The 17109-nt window shown below is 46.8% G+C and overlaps 1 protein-coding gene across 7 annotated transcripts in view; it reads left to right on the top strand.

The window, feature by feature from the left end:
- PAK1 (p21 (RAC1) activated kinase 1) overlaps nucleotides 1-17109 on the top strand; it is an 82092-nt gene that overhangs the window by 35743 nt on the left and 29240 nt on the right. For 5 of the 7 annotated variants that reach the window (XM_082067976.1, XM_082067980.1, XM_082067982.1 and 2 more), the window contains one exon: nucleotides 10986-11196. In XM_082067976.1, the coding sequence (XP_081924102.1) occupies nucleotides 11007-11196 (190 nt within the window). In that variant the 5' untranslated portion in view covers nucleotides 10986-11006. Of the gene's footprint in view, nucleotides 1-3793; nucleotides 3893-10985; nucleotides 11197-17109 lie in introns of all 7 variants that reach the window. The other 2 variants (XM_082067978.1, XM_082067979.1) reach the window with 1 other exon arrangement.

Consider the following 17109-nt stretch of genomic DNA (forward strand, 5'->3'; position numbering starts at 1 on the left):
AATAGGTAGCAGTGAAGATCCACGTGTCCTACTTAAAGCTGCTGAGGTAACTGTAGCAAGAACACAGGATAAGAAGATCCATGTCCCAGGAAGACTTGCACAAAGATGATGCGGAAAACCTTGCCTATTATTTCTGGTCCTGTTATTAACTCTTAATCCTAATTACCTAGTGCCTTAAAATGGGCCTGCTACTATAATAAGTGATGTTCTTATATTTGCTTTTATTCAGTGGAATTAGCGCTGAACTGTTGTGGCATTTCCCCCTCAGCCTAATTGAGGATCTTGGATATCTTCGTCTGATAACGATGCTCTTGCGCGTTGTCTTCTTTCTCTTTAGTTTCCCAGCGGTTTACTCTTAAGAACATCAGTTTCCTCACAGAATCACAGAATGTCAGGGATTGGAAGGGACCTGGAAAGCTCATCCAGTGCAATCCCCCCATGGAGCAGGAACACCCAGATGAGGTTACACAGGAAGGTGTCCAGGCGGGTTGGAATGTCTGCAGAGAAGGAGACTCCACAACCTCCCTGGGCAGCCTGGTCCAGGCTCTGCCACCCTCACCATGAAGAAGTTTCTTCTCAAATTTAAGTGGAACCTCTTATGTTCCAGTTTGGACCCATTACCCTTGTCCTATCATTGGTTGTCACCGAGAAGAGCCTGGCTCCATCCTCCTGACACTCACCCTTTATATATCTGTAAACATTAATGAGGTCACCCCTCAGTCTCCTCTTCTCCAGCTCCAGAGCCCCAGCTCCCTCAGCCTTTCCTCACACGGGAGATGCTCCACTCCCTTCAGCATCTTTGTTGCCCTGCGCTGGACTCTCTCCAGCAGTTCCCTGTCCTGCTGGAACTGAGGGGCCACAACTGGACACAATATTCCAGGTGTGGTCTCCCCAGGGCAGAGTAGAGGGGCAGGAGAACCTCTCTGACCTACTGACCACCCCCCTTCTCATCCACCCCAGGTACCATTGGCTTCCTGGCCACAAGGGCCCAGTGCTGGCTCATGCTCATCCTGCTGTCCCCAGGACCCCCAGGTCCCTTTCCTCTTTGCAGGTCTCTGTCTTGACGTCTTTTCCCCTCAGAAAAACTCACCTTTTGCAGGTTAATGCAAACTTTCTGCTATTTACATACCGTGGATTTTTGCCAACCGCTGCATTATGGTGTCCTCTGTGCGCGTGGGATGTTGTTGACCTGACCTGACGATGTTCTAGTTTTCTGACATCTTCCTCCCACCCCCATTGCTAAATGGCAAATGTCAAATCTTTGCATTTAACAAGATGTGTGTGTAAATGTTATCTTTTTGTGGATAAACTATATATATTTAAAACATGAATAGATTGTACAAGGAATTATTTGAAGTAGCGGGGCTTAATTCTGAGCACAGGCTCTGTGTTCATCTTCTGGATTGGAAACTTTTGAATGGAAAGCTGATTAATGATTCGCTGCTTTCAGTTGCTGTGGCTGCTAATGTGCAGTTCGGACTTAGAGCCAAGTGGCTTAGGTGCAGAGTAGCAAGGGTGTTTTTAACTGTGTGTTCACATATTTGCTTTATGCTGCATTTAGTCATTTCCTCCGGAACACAGATTTCCTCCAGGAAACCTGCTTATATGGGCTTTTGGTTTGCTTTAACACAAGAGACCTTTATTTTTCCCACCCTGCTTAGCAAGCTCCGACTCCAGCCACTACTTCGACTCGTGCGGTTGAAGCTTTGCCTTCCTGCGAGCAAAAGTGGAACCAGAGCCAAGGCTGCTCTGTACGGCGCTGGAAAATGCAGCCCATGCTGACATCTGCAACGGCGAACTTGCTTGTTCGGGCACGTAGCTGCGGGAGGGGAGACGGCACTTCTGGAAGTGAGGAAATAAGGAGGATGATTTGTAGGCTGAGAAGTTTTAAAAATGATACTCTTGGTTCCTTCTGTCTCAGTGTGGATTTTTTTTTTTTTTTAATATGGATGCCATTTATTTCTCTTGGGCTGTTTAAAAGCGCTGTTAGAATGGGGTAAACGCTCGGTCAAAACCAGCAGGCAGCTGCTGGGGGATGCGAACAGCTGGAGCTGCTCTCTGCAGCTCCAAAACCATGAGCGACCCAAGTGCTAAAGGGAAATCATCCTGTACTCCAGGTACTTGGGCATAACTGACATTGACTGCAAAGTAATTATTGTTTGACACCGCTGGGTATTCATGAAAACAACCAAAGCGAAGTTGAAGCGTGGCAAATTGAGCCAGCATTGCCTCTGCAGTTTTGGATTCAAGCCTAATGTGGTGGAAAGGGCTTGACCTGCCCAAGTGCTACTGAAACCCTCCGTGTGTCTGGGTTAGTGTCACCGGGGTCACGAGTGGGCCCGCGCCGTGGAGCCTGGCAAAAGCTGGGCCTTGATTATTTAAAACAGAAAGAAGCTTCTTGAACTTGAGCAAACGGAGAACTCTGCTCGGTTGCTAGGAATCGAGCAGTTATAATTAGTCTGTTCTTCTTTAGGAGTGTATCTGTGCAGCACGATGGCTCAGCACGTATATCTGCCCAGGAAGAGATTTCACAGAATCCCAGAATGTCAGGGATTGGAAGGGACCTGGAAAGCTCATCCAGTGCAATCCCCCCATGGAGCAGGAACACCCAGATGAGGTTACACAGGAAGGTGTCCAGGCGGGTTGGAATGTCTGCAGAGAAGGAGACTCCACAACCTCCCTGGGCAGCCTGGGCCAGGCTCTGCCACCCTCACCAGGAACAAGTTTCTTCTCAAATTTAAGTGGAACCTTTTGTGTTCCAGTTTGAACCTATTACCCCTTGTCCTATCATTGGTTGTCACCGAGAAGAGCCTGGCTCCATCCTCCTGACACTCACCCTTTAGATATCTGGAAACATTAATGAGGTCACCCCTCAGTCTTCTCTTCTCCAGCTCCAGAGCCCCAGCTCCCTCAGCCTTTCCTCACACGGGAGATGCTCCACTCCCTTCAGCATCTTTGTTGCCCTGCGCTGGACTCTCTCCAGCAGTTCCCTGTCCTGCTGGAACTGAGGGGCCACAACTGGACACAATATTCCAGGTGTGGTCTCCCCAGGGCAGAGTAGAGGGGATTTCACAGCTCTCCTGCCCAGAATTAGTGCCCACTGCAGTGGCGTCCATCACCTCCTGCAAAATACACGCTAGGGAATCCCCCCCCAGCAGTTCTTGTGTTTGGCCCAAGCAGTTGGGGTTGAATTAAAGCCTATTTTTTTAAAAAGGACCCTCCGGTCTTTCAGCTTTTAAAATTCCAAGCCATGGAGTCTTCCGGCATTCCTCAGCTTGTAGCTGGTCGCTCATCCTTTGTGTCTGGCACTATGGAAATGACGCCGGCAGCAGAGCGGGACTGGAACCAGCATCTGGCCATCTGCCACGAGCGTGTCCCCCGCTCCGCACACCCACCCGCTCTGGCTGCAGCGGCGGATGCGTCCTCTTCTAAACATGTACTTATTTTTAGTGTTTTAATCATGATTTCATTTAATTTAGTGATTTTGTCTGCATCTCTAGGTGTTGGTAGCACTTGCAGCAGTCTCGCAGGTAGATTTTAAAGATAGATGAGCAAACACTGCGGTTTTGTAATTATTTATTAGAACTTCATGACAATTTGTAGCTTTTTAAAATTCACATGTAAATGTCGCATCTGGGCTGATGCATTGATGGACCTTGACTATTTTTTTTGTTTAATTGGCACACTTGCACAGCACTCAGATGTGCAGTCACTGGCTGGGGAGACAGCTAGATGCTACAGTTTGCTTTTTAAAATCGTTTCTAAATGTGACAATCGGTCTGTCCTCCCCCAGGGTGCGTGAATTGCTGCTGCCCTTTTCTGTGACAGCCTGTGTCCCAAGTTCCATCCGCTGCCAGGTGGAGGAAAAGGACACATCTTGCCTCTTGTTCAGGTGGGACACGTGTGATGTGCCTTTCCTTCAATGCAACGCTGTATTTGAGACCTAATCCAATGCAAAGATATAAGGAAACAAAACGAATGAGTGACTCTTCATCCTGTGTCGAAACCCAGCTGGTAAACTGCTGTGAGTTTTCTGCTGGGATTTGGATGAAAGTGGCGCACACGGGGACAGAGTCTGCTGCTCGCAATGTGTTTGAGCAGAGCAGGGGACAGCTCCTGCTCCTTCCCACCAGCACAGTAAAGTTGGGGAATGACCTATTAGAGAGCAGCATAGGGGAAAGGGACCTGGGGGTCCTGGGGACAGCAGGATGAGCATGAGCCAGCACTGGGCCCTTGTGGCCAGGAAGGCCAATGGCACCTGGGGCGGATGAGAAGGGGGGTGGTCAGTAGGTCAGAGAGGTTCTCCTGCCCCTCTACTCTGCCCTGGTGAGACCACACCTGGAATATTGTGTCCAGTTGTGGCCCCTCAGTTCCAGCAGGACAGGGAACTGCTGGAGAGAGTCCAGCGCAGGGCAACAAAGATGCTGAAGGGAGTGGAGCATCTCCCGTGTGAGGAAAGGCTGAGGGAGCTGGGGCTCTGGAGCTGGAGAAGAGGAGACTGAGGGGTGACCTCATTGAAGTTTACAGATATCTAAAGGGTGAGTGTCAGGAGGATGGAGCCAGGCTCTTCTTGATGACAACCAATGATAGGGCAAGGGGTAGTGGGTTCAAACTGGAACACAAGAGGTTCCACTTAAATTTGAGAAGAAACTTCTTCCCAGTGAGGGTGCCAGAGCCTGGCCCAGGCTGCCCAGGAGGTTGTGGAGTCTCCTTCTCTGCAGACATTCCAACCCGCCTGGACACCTTCCTGTGTAACCTCATCTGGGTGTTCCTGCTCCATGGGGGGATTGCACTGGATGAGCTTTCCAGGTCCCTTCCAATCCCTGACAGTCTGTGATTCTGTGAAAAGGAGATTTTCACTCCAGCCATGGGGTGGGAGGCTGCCGGGATACCGGCGCAGTGGTAAAATGCTTTTTCTAATCAGGATCAACTCAATTAAAGGCAAAGACTCTTTTGTGGGCAAGGCACCCTTTCCTCATGCTGGCAACAACAGAAGAATAGCATATTGGAAAAACATGATATTTCCTTTTGGTAGGAGGCAGAGAGGGAGGAACAGCCACTGAGCATCTCCCTCCCCCATCTCTTGTTTAATATAGTTTATTCATCTGTAAGTTGTAGCGAGTAACTTACAGCTACTGTCTTGCCAGACTGCATGAATTATAGATGGCTCTTTTATGAGTTTTCATGTTGGCTCCAGCAATTAGTATGCGTTGGACGTAGTTATCTTCATGGCATCTATTGTAGCGTAGGTTTCAGCTCCTCCGAGTTTTTAATTGCTTTCTGTTTTAGCAATCAGTCATCTGCCTGTCTTACAACGGAAAGCAAAGAAAACACAACCAGCTCATTAGAACCTTATAGTTCAATGTGGAGCGTCAGGTTTGAAATGATGCAGTTTACCAGAAGGAAAAATGACATAAATAGAGGATATTTGTTCTTTTTTTATTATTTTTTTGTGTGTGTGTGGTACACACAGTAGTGCCAGAAGGCTCCACATATGTTGGGATCCTGCTCTGCTTGATGAACTGCTCATGAGCTTGTGTCTGTATTACAGGGAAGCTACAGGTATAAACTTCACTATTTTGAGCCTTTTAATATCTAACACAGCTGAGCAGACCTGTGTGGATCTTTGTGTGTCTGTACTCTGGGATGCTGCTGTTGGCACCTGCGGGCGCCGTGTTCTGTTCAGCGTCTCAATTTGCTCTGTCTTGAGCTGACAGGTGGGTTCCTGAGTCTCTTGTCCCCTCGTGTGTGGTTGCCTGTCACTTCTTCCTGCCTGCACAAGTGTTTTCTAGGTATGAAAGGAGAGTTGGTCGGGTCTGCTGTTGGACTCTGCTGAGGCTGAGGTAATCTGATTTAGCTAATGAGCTTCAAAAGTTGCTGGGGAAGGACAGGGAGAATTTGAAGGGCTCTTTAACTTGTCTTATGGCAGTCATAGGTTGCGGTGTGTAATAAAACTTGTATTTTCATAAGTACTGTGTGCTGAAACAATCCGAACTTTCAGTACTCCCAAACGGCTGCAGAAATAATAGTCCTACATCATGGCTATGCCCTCCTAGTGGTGTCTGTGGGCTTTGGTTTGAGTGCTGGTATTTTAATATATATATAGTTGTTGAGAATAATTGTGTCTGCAGCTAAAACATATTCCCTCATCTGACTGCAGTTGAAAAGTTCATGTGCTGTTTCCTTGCTTTCACTGTTTGCTTAATCATCCCGTGGAAACATAAGATGAATATCTCTGCAGAGCAGAGTCGTGCTGGTGCGAAAAAGGGAGTAACTGGGTCCGGTGACGCTTTGCATTCCTGTCGGGATGGATCGCGCTGAGCAGAGTGACTCACTCCAGTGTCGTAGCGCTGATGTTATGCCGGCTGGTGAAGCCCAGTGATTGCTGAACCTGAGCAGGCCCTGCACAAGGGGGGTTTGTTTAAAGCCTTCTTATGTGTGAATCGGCAGGAGATTATTTTAGGAAGAAGAGAATTTGCACAGTCAACAAGGCTACGGTGAGGGAGACGGCCGCATATGACCCCTTGCTGTTGCTTTGTGCTCTGGGGGCTCAGCTCTGCCGTAAAGCCCTGGAGAGGTGGGTGGAATTCTGTCAGGACAGGGTTTCATCCGCATACTCTGAAGGCAACACGAGTTTAAAGTATATTGATGTTGAGTTTGAGGATAGACTATGTCTCTGTGTCACAGTGGGAGGACTCATATAAGCAGGCTTTTGGTTTTCCCTTTAAATATGGTGGTCGAGAGAGGTTCTCCTCCCCCTTTACTCTGCCCTGGGGAGACCACATCTGGAATATTGTGTCCAGTTGTGGCCCCTCAGTTCCAGCAGGACAGGGAACTGCTGGAGAGAGTCCAGCGCAGGGCAACAAAGATGCTGAAGGAAGTGGAGCATCTCCCGTGTGAGGAAAGGCTGAGGGAGCTGGGGCTCTGGAGCTGGAGAAGAGGAGACTGAGGGGTGATCTCATGAATGTTTCCAGATATATAAAGGGTGAGTGTCAGGAGGATGGAGCCAGGCTCTTCTTAGTGACAACGAATGACAGGACAAGGGGCAATGGGTTCAAACTGGAACACAAGAGGTTCCACTTAAATTTGAGAAGAAACTTCTCAGTGAGAGTGACAGAGCCTGGCCCAGGCTGCCCAGGGAGTTTGTGGAGTCTCCTTCTCTGCAGACATTCCAACCCACCTGGACACCTTCCTGTGTAACCTCATCTGGGTGTTCCTGCTCTGGCGGGGGGATTGGACTGGATGAGCTTTCGAGGTCCCTTCCAATCCCCGACATTCTGTGATGGAATAGAAAAGGGCTTTTCAGCACCCTCTATGATAGTGTTGCTGTTAGAGGGTATAACTTCCGCAGAACTAGTCTCTCAGTTTTGTGTGTTGAAAAATTTATCTTGTCCCCCATCTCCAAACAGATTAAATAGCTCTTGTAACTCCAAACAGAAGACCTTGAGGAGGAGGAAGGTCTGGGGGCTCGAGCGATGGAGAAGAAAGGAAAGGGTGAACTGTAGGCTTTGCCCACATGGAAGTTGCAGTTATCAAATAAGTGTAAAACAATATTGTTTGTTCAACTTCTAACTTCTCAGCAGTTACTTGCTCATTCAGGGAATAACGTAAGATAAACAAGAGCTTGTAGTGCCAGTGCTTCTAGCCCTGAGGTAAAACAGTAATTCACTTGTGCTCTATCCTTTCCGACTGAGGGATTTTGAAATACCCTCTTTATTTGAAGAAACTGTGAGCAGATGGCCTTGGGGTTTTGCACTGGTGAAACAGAGTGAGGATGCTTGACATCCAGAGGTTTTTCTTATGTTTTCATAGTCTTTTTTTTTTTGTTTATGTTCTTTTTCCTTCCCCCAGCACTCGGCCAACCTCTATGTGTAATCCGGGCGGTTTTCCTCCTCTTCTCACTTATTTTTCTCCATCCTGGAGCCACATGCCGCTCTGTTCTCTTGTACTCAACTTCTCTCTGATGTTGCATCCATTCCCCAATACAGTAACCATTACTCTGTCCCCCGCTTCATCTCATGCCTGTGACAGCAGGTAACAAGCACCGATTCTTACCTACTCACCTCCCTTGGTGGAAGAGGGACCCAGCAATGAGACAATCTCCTCCTCCTGCAGCTCCAAGAGGTCTGCTCGGTGGGATGATCTTTGGATTCACCTTTATTCAACCCCCTGTGGTGTAAACCAGGGCGTTACAGCACCAATGTGGTGCCCGCTCCTGCAGGCACAGAGCTGCTGACGCTCATTTTCCTTCTCCTTCCCTTTTTGCAGCGTATTCCTGACACCTTCCCAGAAATTTGCTTTCTCACAGTTAAATAAAGACAAACGCAACGCAAAATGTGGCACTTCGGCTTATGCCGTTTCCAACGCTTTAGTTGTGCTGGTTCAATACCAACCACCAACGCTATGATATGCAAAGTCCATCAGTGAGGCCTCGATATCTTCATGTTGGGCAGGATACGTGCGCAGCAGCGGCTGCCAAATTGACCAGTTGGGTTTTAGTTTAGACTTTCCACTGCTTAGACAAGGAGAACAGTCGCTTGCACCACTTGCCGGCTGGCGCTCCAGCTGTCGCTTCGTTCTGCTCTGTTTTATACTGGAGAATGGCATGAAGCACGAGTGATGGGAGATGCACAGGGCACGTGCCAGAACACACCCAGACAAATGCACAGCTCATTTCCCCCCACCCCTCCCAAACCCCCAAACTATCCCACTGTTAAAATCAACACCCCAAATGCTAGTCTGTCATTTAAAATGCCATTGCACAGTTGTGTTGGGAGGAAGCGGGGCTGGGGTCAAACTGCTTACAAAGCTCCCTGTGTGCGAAGACTCGTCCAAAGCCTTAGGGCTGTGCAATACTGCCAGCCCTCCTGTTTAAAAGCAAGTGTGAAGAAACCAGGAACCAAGTAAGTGGGGGAGAAGGTGGAGCTGCAGACCAGCTACAACTTGGTAGGTGGGGGGAACTTCTGCTTTCAGCAAAGTCTAACGTGTTGCAGCTGGGTGCCTTCAGAAAGCTGTGGGCAGCATTGGCCTTTCTTAACTCCCTGCAGCTGTGAGAGTAGCGTGCCTGGGGTGCAAATCTTCCCAGCTAGTGCTGAGCAGCAGTAGCCTGGCCAAAGAATCATAGAATAGTTTGGGTTGGGAGGGACCTTCCAAGCTCATCCAGTGCCACCCCTGCCATGAGCAGGGACATCTTCACCAGCTCAGGTTGCTCAGAGCCCCGTCCAGCCTGGTCTGGGATGTCTCCAGGGATGGTTCATCCACTGCCTCTCTGGCCAACCTGGGACAGTGTTTCACCACCTTCATTGTAAAAAAAACATCTCTTCCTCATGTCTGGCCTGAATCTCCCTTCTTGTAGTTTAAAACCATCACCCCTTGTCCTATCGCAACAGGCCCTGCTCAAAAGTCTGTCCCCATCTTTCTTATGAGCCCCTTTTAAGTTCAGAAAGGCCACAAAAAGGTCTCCCCAGAGCTCCTCTTCTCCAGCTGAGCGCCACAACTCTCTCAGCCTGTCCTCCCAGCAGAGCTGTTTCAGCCTTGCATCATTTCTGTGGCTCCTCTGGCCCCTCTCCAGCAGGTCCATGTGTGTCCTGTGCTGAGGACCCAGAGCTGGACCAGCACTGCAGGGGGGGTCTCACCAGAGCGGAGCAGAGGGGCAGAATCCCCTCCCTCCACCTGCTGGCCGCACGTCTTTTAATGCAGCCAAAGAAGTCTTTGAAGACTGGCAGGGTGGTGGTGTGTGGTTGTAGGACCGTCATGTGGTTGTGGGATCTGTTCAGAGTGTGACCCATTGTGGTTCCTCTGAGTCCAGCCTAATGGAAAGCAGCTCCCTGGAGTCCAGAACTGATTTGGCTTTGGAACCAGACTTCTCACTTGTGGAGTGCAAACCACTTTTACCTTTCTGCCACCCAATAATTCTCGCTGAGTGAAACTTCTTCTCTTACTGTTTGTGAAATTCATAAAGCGGTTGAACTGCTTTTTCCACCCAAACAGAAACTGTTCCTGCTTTGGTCTTTGTTCAGCAGTTAACTCCCAACTTTCTTTTGTGAACATAATGCAGGCAAATTCCAGTTTCCAGAAGGAACTAACTGCAGCCAGGCTGTGTCTGGACTAACGCTGATCTCATTTGGGTGGAACAAGCTAGTTGTTGCAGAATAATCTATTACCCTGTTCCAAAGCTTCTGTCTTTAAATCCGCACAGCAGGGATTATTTGCTTAAGGGTTTATGTATGTGTTGGAGGACCTAGTTTTGTTTGACACTACCAACAGAACAAAATGCGGGCAACTTGCCGGCAGTTTGAATTGCGCCTGGTGTTTACTGATTTCCCTCTTGCCCTACACTTCAAGTTGCCCCAGCGGAGGTTCAGATTGGATGTTAGGAAAAAATTCTTCATGGAGAGGGTTGTGAAGCATTGGAACAGGCCGCCCAGGGCCGTGGTGGAGTCACCATTCCTGGAGGGGTTTAAAAGGTGTTTCGACGAGGTTCTTAGGGACATGGTTTAGTGCTAGAGTTAGGTTATGACTGGACTCAATGATCTTGGGGGTCTCTTCCAACTGAACTGATTCTATGATTCTGCTCCATGGTTTGCTTAAGGCTGTATCCTGAAATAGGCTGTTCTTGTTGATCAATAACACAAATTGTAGAATCGTTTCGGTTGGAAGAGATCCTCAGGATCATCAAGTCCAACCCTAACCTAAATCTGGCACTAAACCTTGTCCCTGAGAACCTCATCATGCATCTTTTAAACCCCTCCAGGGATGGTGACTCCACCACTGCCTTGGGCAGCCTGTTCCATGCTTGATCATAGTCTTATTAACAGAAAAAATGTGGAGCTTGAGTAGGATTTGTCACTGTCACACTTGGTCTGTGTCGATATAACATTACAGGCCAGTCTGCAAATACCTGTCTGTGGTTTATTTGACTGTGTGCGATTCTAATTTATAATAAACAAATAAATAGGTGTTCTTTTTGTTTTTCCCATTCCTAGTAACGGCCTCTCCAGCTGAAGATGTCGAACAATGGAGTTGAAACAGAAGACAAACCGCCTGCTCCTCCGATGAGAAATACCAGCACTATGATTGGATCGGGAAGCAAAGATGCTGCGACTTTAAACCATGGCTCAAAACCTTTGCCTCCCAACCCAGAAGAAAAGAAAAAGAAGGACCGATATTTCCGATCTATTTTACCAGGAGATAAAAGTACAGTATTTAGTTTCTTATAAAATTCCCGTTTGAATGTTGCTCTGGATGACCTTAGTTAAGCACCTGATGCACGGTGATGGTTTAGGGTTTAGAAAATATTTTGTGTGTGTTTTCTGCAGAACTGTTGTGGTCATTTTGGGGGTACATAACGTGCTGGCTGTAGATCTGTTTCTTCTGATGATTAATCCATCCTGCTTACTCTGGTTTGTGCTTTTTTTTTTATCTCCCTCTTAAATTATGAGAACTGTGTCCCTGAATACTGGAATTAGCTCTGCCACTTCCCAGCCTGACTTGGCCTTAATGGTCTTGAAAAACATACATTTTTGTACCAGTTACAAGCTTGCCATTTAAAGCTGGCATTGGCAATTCCTTTGGTGGGGATCATGGGGAGGTCTTTTGCTTATTTTGTTGTTTTAAACAGCAAATAATTTGAGTTGAGCATGACTAACAAGCCATCTCCTGCCAGGCCTGTCCTATGTTACTGTATGGTCACTATGTGCTAGTGTTTGGGTAAGGTATTGTCTACTTGCTGTTAAGAATAATCCGTTAATACAAATTCTTCCACATTTCTTGTGAACTGAAGGAATTTTCACTTCTTAGAGAGACTGTAACAGATGGAACTAGAGATAGGAACTGCGAACTGTACATGGAATTCTGACTTTTAAGATCAGGATATTTTAAAAACTCTCTCATGAATCTTTTGAAAAGTGAGGTAAGAAACAAAATCTCCATCTCCTAGCATGTGCTGGTTTCTTTTTATATCTGACCTATTTTTTGGACTTTCTAATACATCAGCTTTTTATAGAGTCTAGATTGCAATGGTGTCTGGACACTGCGTAACTAAAGCCAGGCCTAAGTATCTTCAACTTCCCAAGCTCCAGGAGGGAGGCTGCCTCCTTAATTTTTCTTATCAAGTAGTCTAATTGCAGTTGTAGTTCCACTTTAAATAACCAAGATCTAGGTTCATTTTCTACAAAATATTGCAACATTCATTATTATTATTATATGATACCTTCAGCAACTTTCGATTGTTTTACAAACCTGGATTTTTGATTCTGCAGTCTAGAAACCCATGAACTCCGTGTTACAAGTTTGTTGAATCTCAGTTAGAACTTGCCATTGTGAGTATTAATCCTAAAGAGTTGCAGGATTTTTGTGTCGGCTTGTTGAAGGGAGTGGGGTTTTTAAACCTCCAGGCTCAGCAGTTGCAGAGAACAAAGAAATCACCTGGAATTTATAAGCGAGTAAAAGAAATACAACCCGAAATGCTAGTTTGAAATGGATTTTGAAGGAGACCTGCGAAAGTGAACGATTTGGGTAAAATCAGCAAGCGGACTGCCACTGATTTGAAGATACTTGTGTTTACTGAAGATTGGCCAATGTGGCAGATGCTTCAAGACATGAGCGATTTTTGTTTAGCCAAGCCCAGCAGAGCCTTCTGTTGCAATACACCTGGCCCAATGAAAATGGTTCCTTCTATCCTCTAATTCCTATTGAGCAAGAAATACCATTAACACCATCACGTTCACTTCAGAGTAGTTGCTTTTTCATTTTATGAAAACTTTTTCTAACCTCATGATGACAACTAAATTCCCAGTGCCTCCTGCTGCGTAAACATTGATAAAATTCCCAGGTGTTCAGACACCTCTCTGTGATTCTTGCCTGAAATGATTTGGGTGTTATTTGTTAGTTTGGCTCTAAGATCGAGTCCAGCCATTAACACTACCAAGGTCACCTGCAAACCATGTGCTCAAGAACCTCATCTCGGTGTCTTTTAAACCTCCAGGATGGTGACTCCACCACTGCCCTGGGCAGCCTGTTCCAGTGCCACACAGCCCTTTGGGGAAGAAATTTTTCCCAAGATCCAACCTCAGCCTCCACTGGCACAACTTGAGGCCATTTCCTCTGCTCCTGTCCCTTGTTCCTGGGGAGCAGAGCCCGACCCCCCCTGGCTCCAAGCTCCTTTCAGGCAGTTCAGAGATCAGAAGGTCTCCCCTCAGCTCCTGTTCTCCAGCTGAACCCCCCAGGTCCCTCAGCCGCTCCCATCACACTTGTGCTCCAGCCCCTTCCCCAGCTCCGTTCCCTTCTCTCAACTCGCTCCAGCACCTCAAGGCCTTTCTTGTGCTGAGGGGCCCAAAACTGCCCCCAGGATTCGAGGTTTGGCCTCCCCAGGTCCCAGCACAGGGACGGTCACTGCCCTGGGCCTGCTGGCCACACCAGTGCTGGTACCAGCCAGGATGCTGGTGGCCTCTTGGCCACCTGGCCACACACTGGCTCATGTTCAGCCGCTGTCACCAATACCTCCAGCTCCTTTTCCACTGGCAACTTTCCAGCCGCTCTTCCCCGAGCCTGTAGCGCTGCCTGGGGTTGGTGTGACCCAAGTGCAGAACCCGGCACTTGGCCTTGTTGAACCTCAGACAATTGGCCTTGGCCCATGACCTTTGGGGCTTTACCCAGGGTAACCACCGATTTGTGTTTAACCTCTGCTGGGGTTGCGAAGAGCCTGTGAAGATCTGAAGTGCTTGGCAGTTAATTTTGCTGGCAAATACAGACGTTGGCTGTTTTGCTCTTATCATGAAAGCTGCTGAAGTTGATGCCATCACTCCCTTCAGAAAAGCAGTAGCTTTTTACTCTGTGCAGGGAACAGGCACTTTACAAATGATGGATGAGAAAAGTGGTGAAAGGATGCAGCTCAAACACATGGAATCCTGCTGTGGAGCAGGTGACAGACCTGTTGAGAGCTTGTGGCTCCAGATCAGAGGGGAGGCCAACAAGGGGGAACATCTCAAGGGCATCTTTTACTGGTTGGGAAGGGCAGCTCTAGCTGAAGGTGCTTTGGAAAGTGTCTTTTCCATTGTGCCACTCCTGTTTATGAATAGAGCTGTGGTGTAAAGGACACATGGGCTTAAACCCTGGTCTCATACATGTTTGCACATGAGCTGTGTCCCCTTGCCAGGCTGTTCTGGAAGTGCCACGCTCTGCCTGCAAAATTTAGGATGTAATTTATAGTCCTGATTTCCTCTGTCACAGCCTAATCCCCCAAACCGGTATTTGGAAAATATGGTGACTCAATACTGGTGGATCCTATCAAAATAGATGCAGAGCTTGTGTGACTTTCAACAAGAGTTGTCAACATCTGAAGCTTCCTGGGACACCGATGAGCCCTGAGCCCAATTGAGGGGATGAATTTGGCTCTTGTAGACCTGTGGTTCTTGTAAGACATGTGAGGTTTTGCATGAGAAGTCAGCAAGGTATTTGTGGGAATAAAACACTTGGTGGTAAGAAGACCTTCTTAATGAGATATATGATTACTCTTTTTTTTTTTTTTTTTTTAAATTTAAGATTCTTCAAAGCTTTTTGATTCATTGCAAGGATAACAATCTCTGTAGAGGCGGATTAAGTGTTCAGCAAGATTGGGAGTGCTCACCTCTAATTCCTCTTGTCTTATATCTCTTGCTATGACACCAATATCTGCTACAAAAAGCAGTTATGTAATTAATGGTATAATATGTTTAGGCTTTTAGATCTGCCAGATTTTGGATCGAAAGCTTCTAAAGTTCATTGTCCTCTGAGACTGCTGGAGGAACATCTGTGAATTTGTGTGCTAGCTTCATGTGTGTTCCCATGATGGTGAAGTCAGTCTGGGTGCTATAAAACCCCGACTGGGGCAGGCAGGCAGATTTTAAGAAGTGTAGAGAGCAATTATGATCTCACTGGCTGTAAGGTCATCACTAAACCAAAGTGATTTTAGCATGAGCTTGTGGTAGCTGTCCCAAAGAGCTGTTGAGAGGCAGGGAAAATGCAAAGGGTTGAGATGCTGTAGGAAGGGGTTGCAGGAAATCGAGATAATTGGGATAACATTAACTGCTTCAAGGGTATGAAAATATCCTAAGTCATAAATGCAGAACAATCTCCTCCTGTTTCTATATTGCAGCGTAGCCATAATGAAACTACGTACGTGTTGGACATGGACAGAGAGCTGGAGTGTTGATGTGACAGATGCCATTCCATTATTTAATCAGTCCTTCCAGAACTGGTTTTACTGCTCTGTGTAGCTGAGTCTTGCTCAGAGCGACATCTCTTGCTCTGGATAAGTTAGCGGTCAGCAGTCATCTCAGTTTGTGGTTGAATAGTTACCAGAATGGTTGGTTGCAGAGATATTTGTTGGGATTTAGGTGTGTGACTGTCTGTAGAAATAAAAAAAATAATAATTAAAGAAAACCCAACCCAAAACTAAGTGTATTGACTTTTGGATAGCAACTTTAGCTTTTTTAAGGATGAACTCAAATGTGTTTTGGCAGTTGTCCTGGACCACGTGTGGGTGTGCATCCCCACCCGTGGTGCTACTACAGGTGCCCTTTTCCTCCTCACCTGAGCGATGAGCAGAGCTGCCACCTCACTCTTTGGCTTGGAGAAAGGGATTCATCCTTTAGCCAGGACTACAGAAAACGGTGCTTCTGGCTCTTTCTGCATCTCTTTTCATCTTGCTCTCCGTCCACCGCTAACGCATGCAGCTTTTTCTGTCTACCTGCTGGATGCAGCTGCTTGTTCCTTTATTTTTGGCAGCCCCCGCGCTGCAGATGCTCACCATCTGCTACGCTGCAGCTGCTCCGTCTCCTTTTTGCTCCCCGCTCTGTGATGGCTCCTCCAGCACTGCAGCTCTGTCCTCCTTTCCCTTGATCGCTCTTCCGTGATTCAGCTTCCCCCCTTTGTTTGAAAGAGGGACCGAAAACAATCTGTTCCATCTTTGTGTCCCAAATAGAGCATCTGATCCTTTTCTTGCTCCAGAAATCACGAGCGTAACTCTGTAATGATGTGAAGAACAGTGCCAGAGCTGGCACTGAAAGAAACAAGATTTGGTCCTTTGGGACAAACTCACCCTCTCTACACAACTGGCCACCAGCAGCGTATTAAATAATTGCAATATTGAGTGTCGCCTTCACAAATTTCTGAAATACCCGAGATATGGCATTCACGTTGCCAAAAATGCACTGGGGAATGTCAGCCACGAAACAAATTCTATTTGCCTTTAGATACAGAAGGTGGCAGCTGGGAAACAGAAGTGGTTTAGTCACCTCCTCCTGGCTGTGCTTATTTTATAAGCGCAAGCAGCAGCAAATCCGAATAGAACATGGTTTGTCCTTAAACTCTTCTCAATTTCTTGAATACAGTGAATATTAAAAGAAAGGTGGAGTCCTTAAAATGTCATGAATATGGATGAACTTAATCCAAGGCAGAATGATAATCTTGTTTGAAGACCTGACTTGAAAATTCGCAGGGTGCATGTGCTTTGATTTATTCCCTTTCCTGTTTCTACACGACTTCTGCTCCTCACCTTCCAGGTCCTGCCTTCTTGCTCTATCTCTTCAAAGCTTGTTATTAAAACCATGTCTAGCTGATTTTGTGAGCAGGAAAATATAAATGCTTTTGCTCATAGAGGCTTTTGTAGCAGAAGCACACATGCTATATTTGGTTTTCTTTAGAAGCTCTGTTTTGAGGATGTAGGATGAAGGAAGCAATTTATAAGCACTAATTGTAGTTAATTTTGTCCCTGTCTAAATGTGAAAGGGGAGTGTATATTTAACACCACATAATACTGTTTTTTAAAAGTTGCTTAAGACAACAAATAAAATAATATGTTCAAAACTGCATGACTCCAATATACTCCCACTGCAGTGGTTTTTGCTCCGACCTGTATAAGTTTGCGTGAGTTTTTCAGGTAAATAGCTCTTGTGTTCTTGAGTCCAGCTCTACCACTTGGTACTTGACATACCCAAAATATCAGTTTCATTGTCTTATGCTCCTCCTATGCTACAGAACTTTGACTTTTGTTGTCCACTTGCTGCGGCTGCTCTTAAGTGAGGTAACAAAGTTTTATAACTTGCTGTTTGTCTGCTCTGGATCGAAATC

This window comes from Streptopelia decaocto (assembly GCF_964273445.1).
Source record: "Streptopelia decaocto genome assembly, chromosome: 1".
Lineage (NCBI taxonomy): Eukaryota > Metazoa > Chordata > Aves > Columbiformes > Columbidae > Streptopelia > Streptopelia decaocto.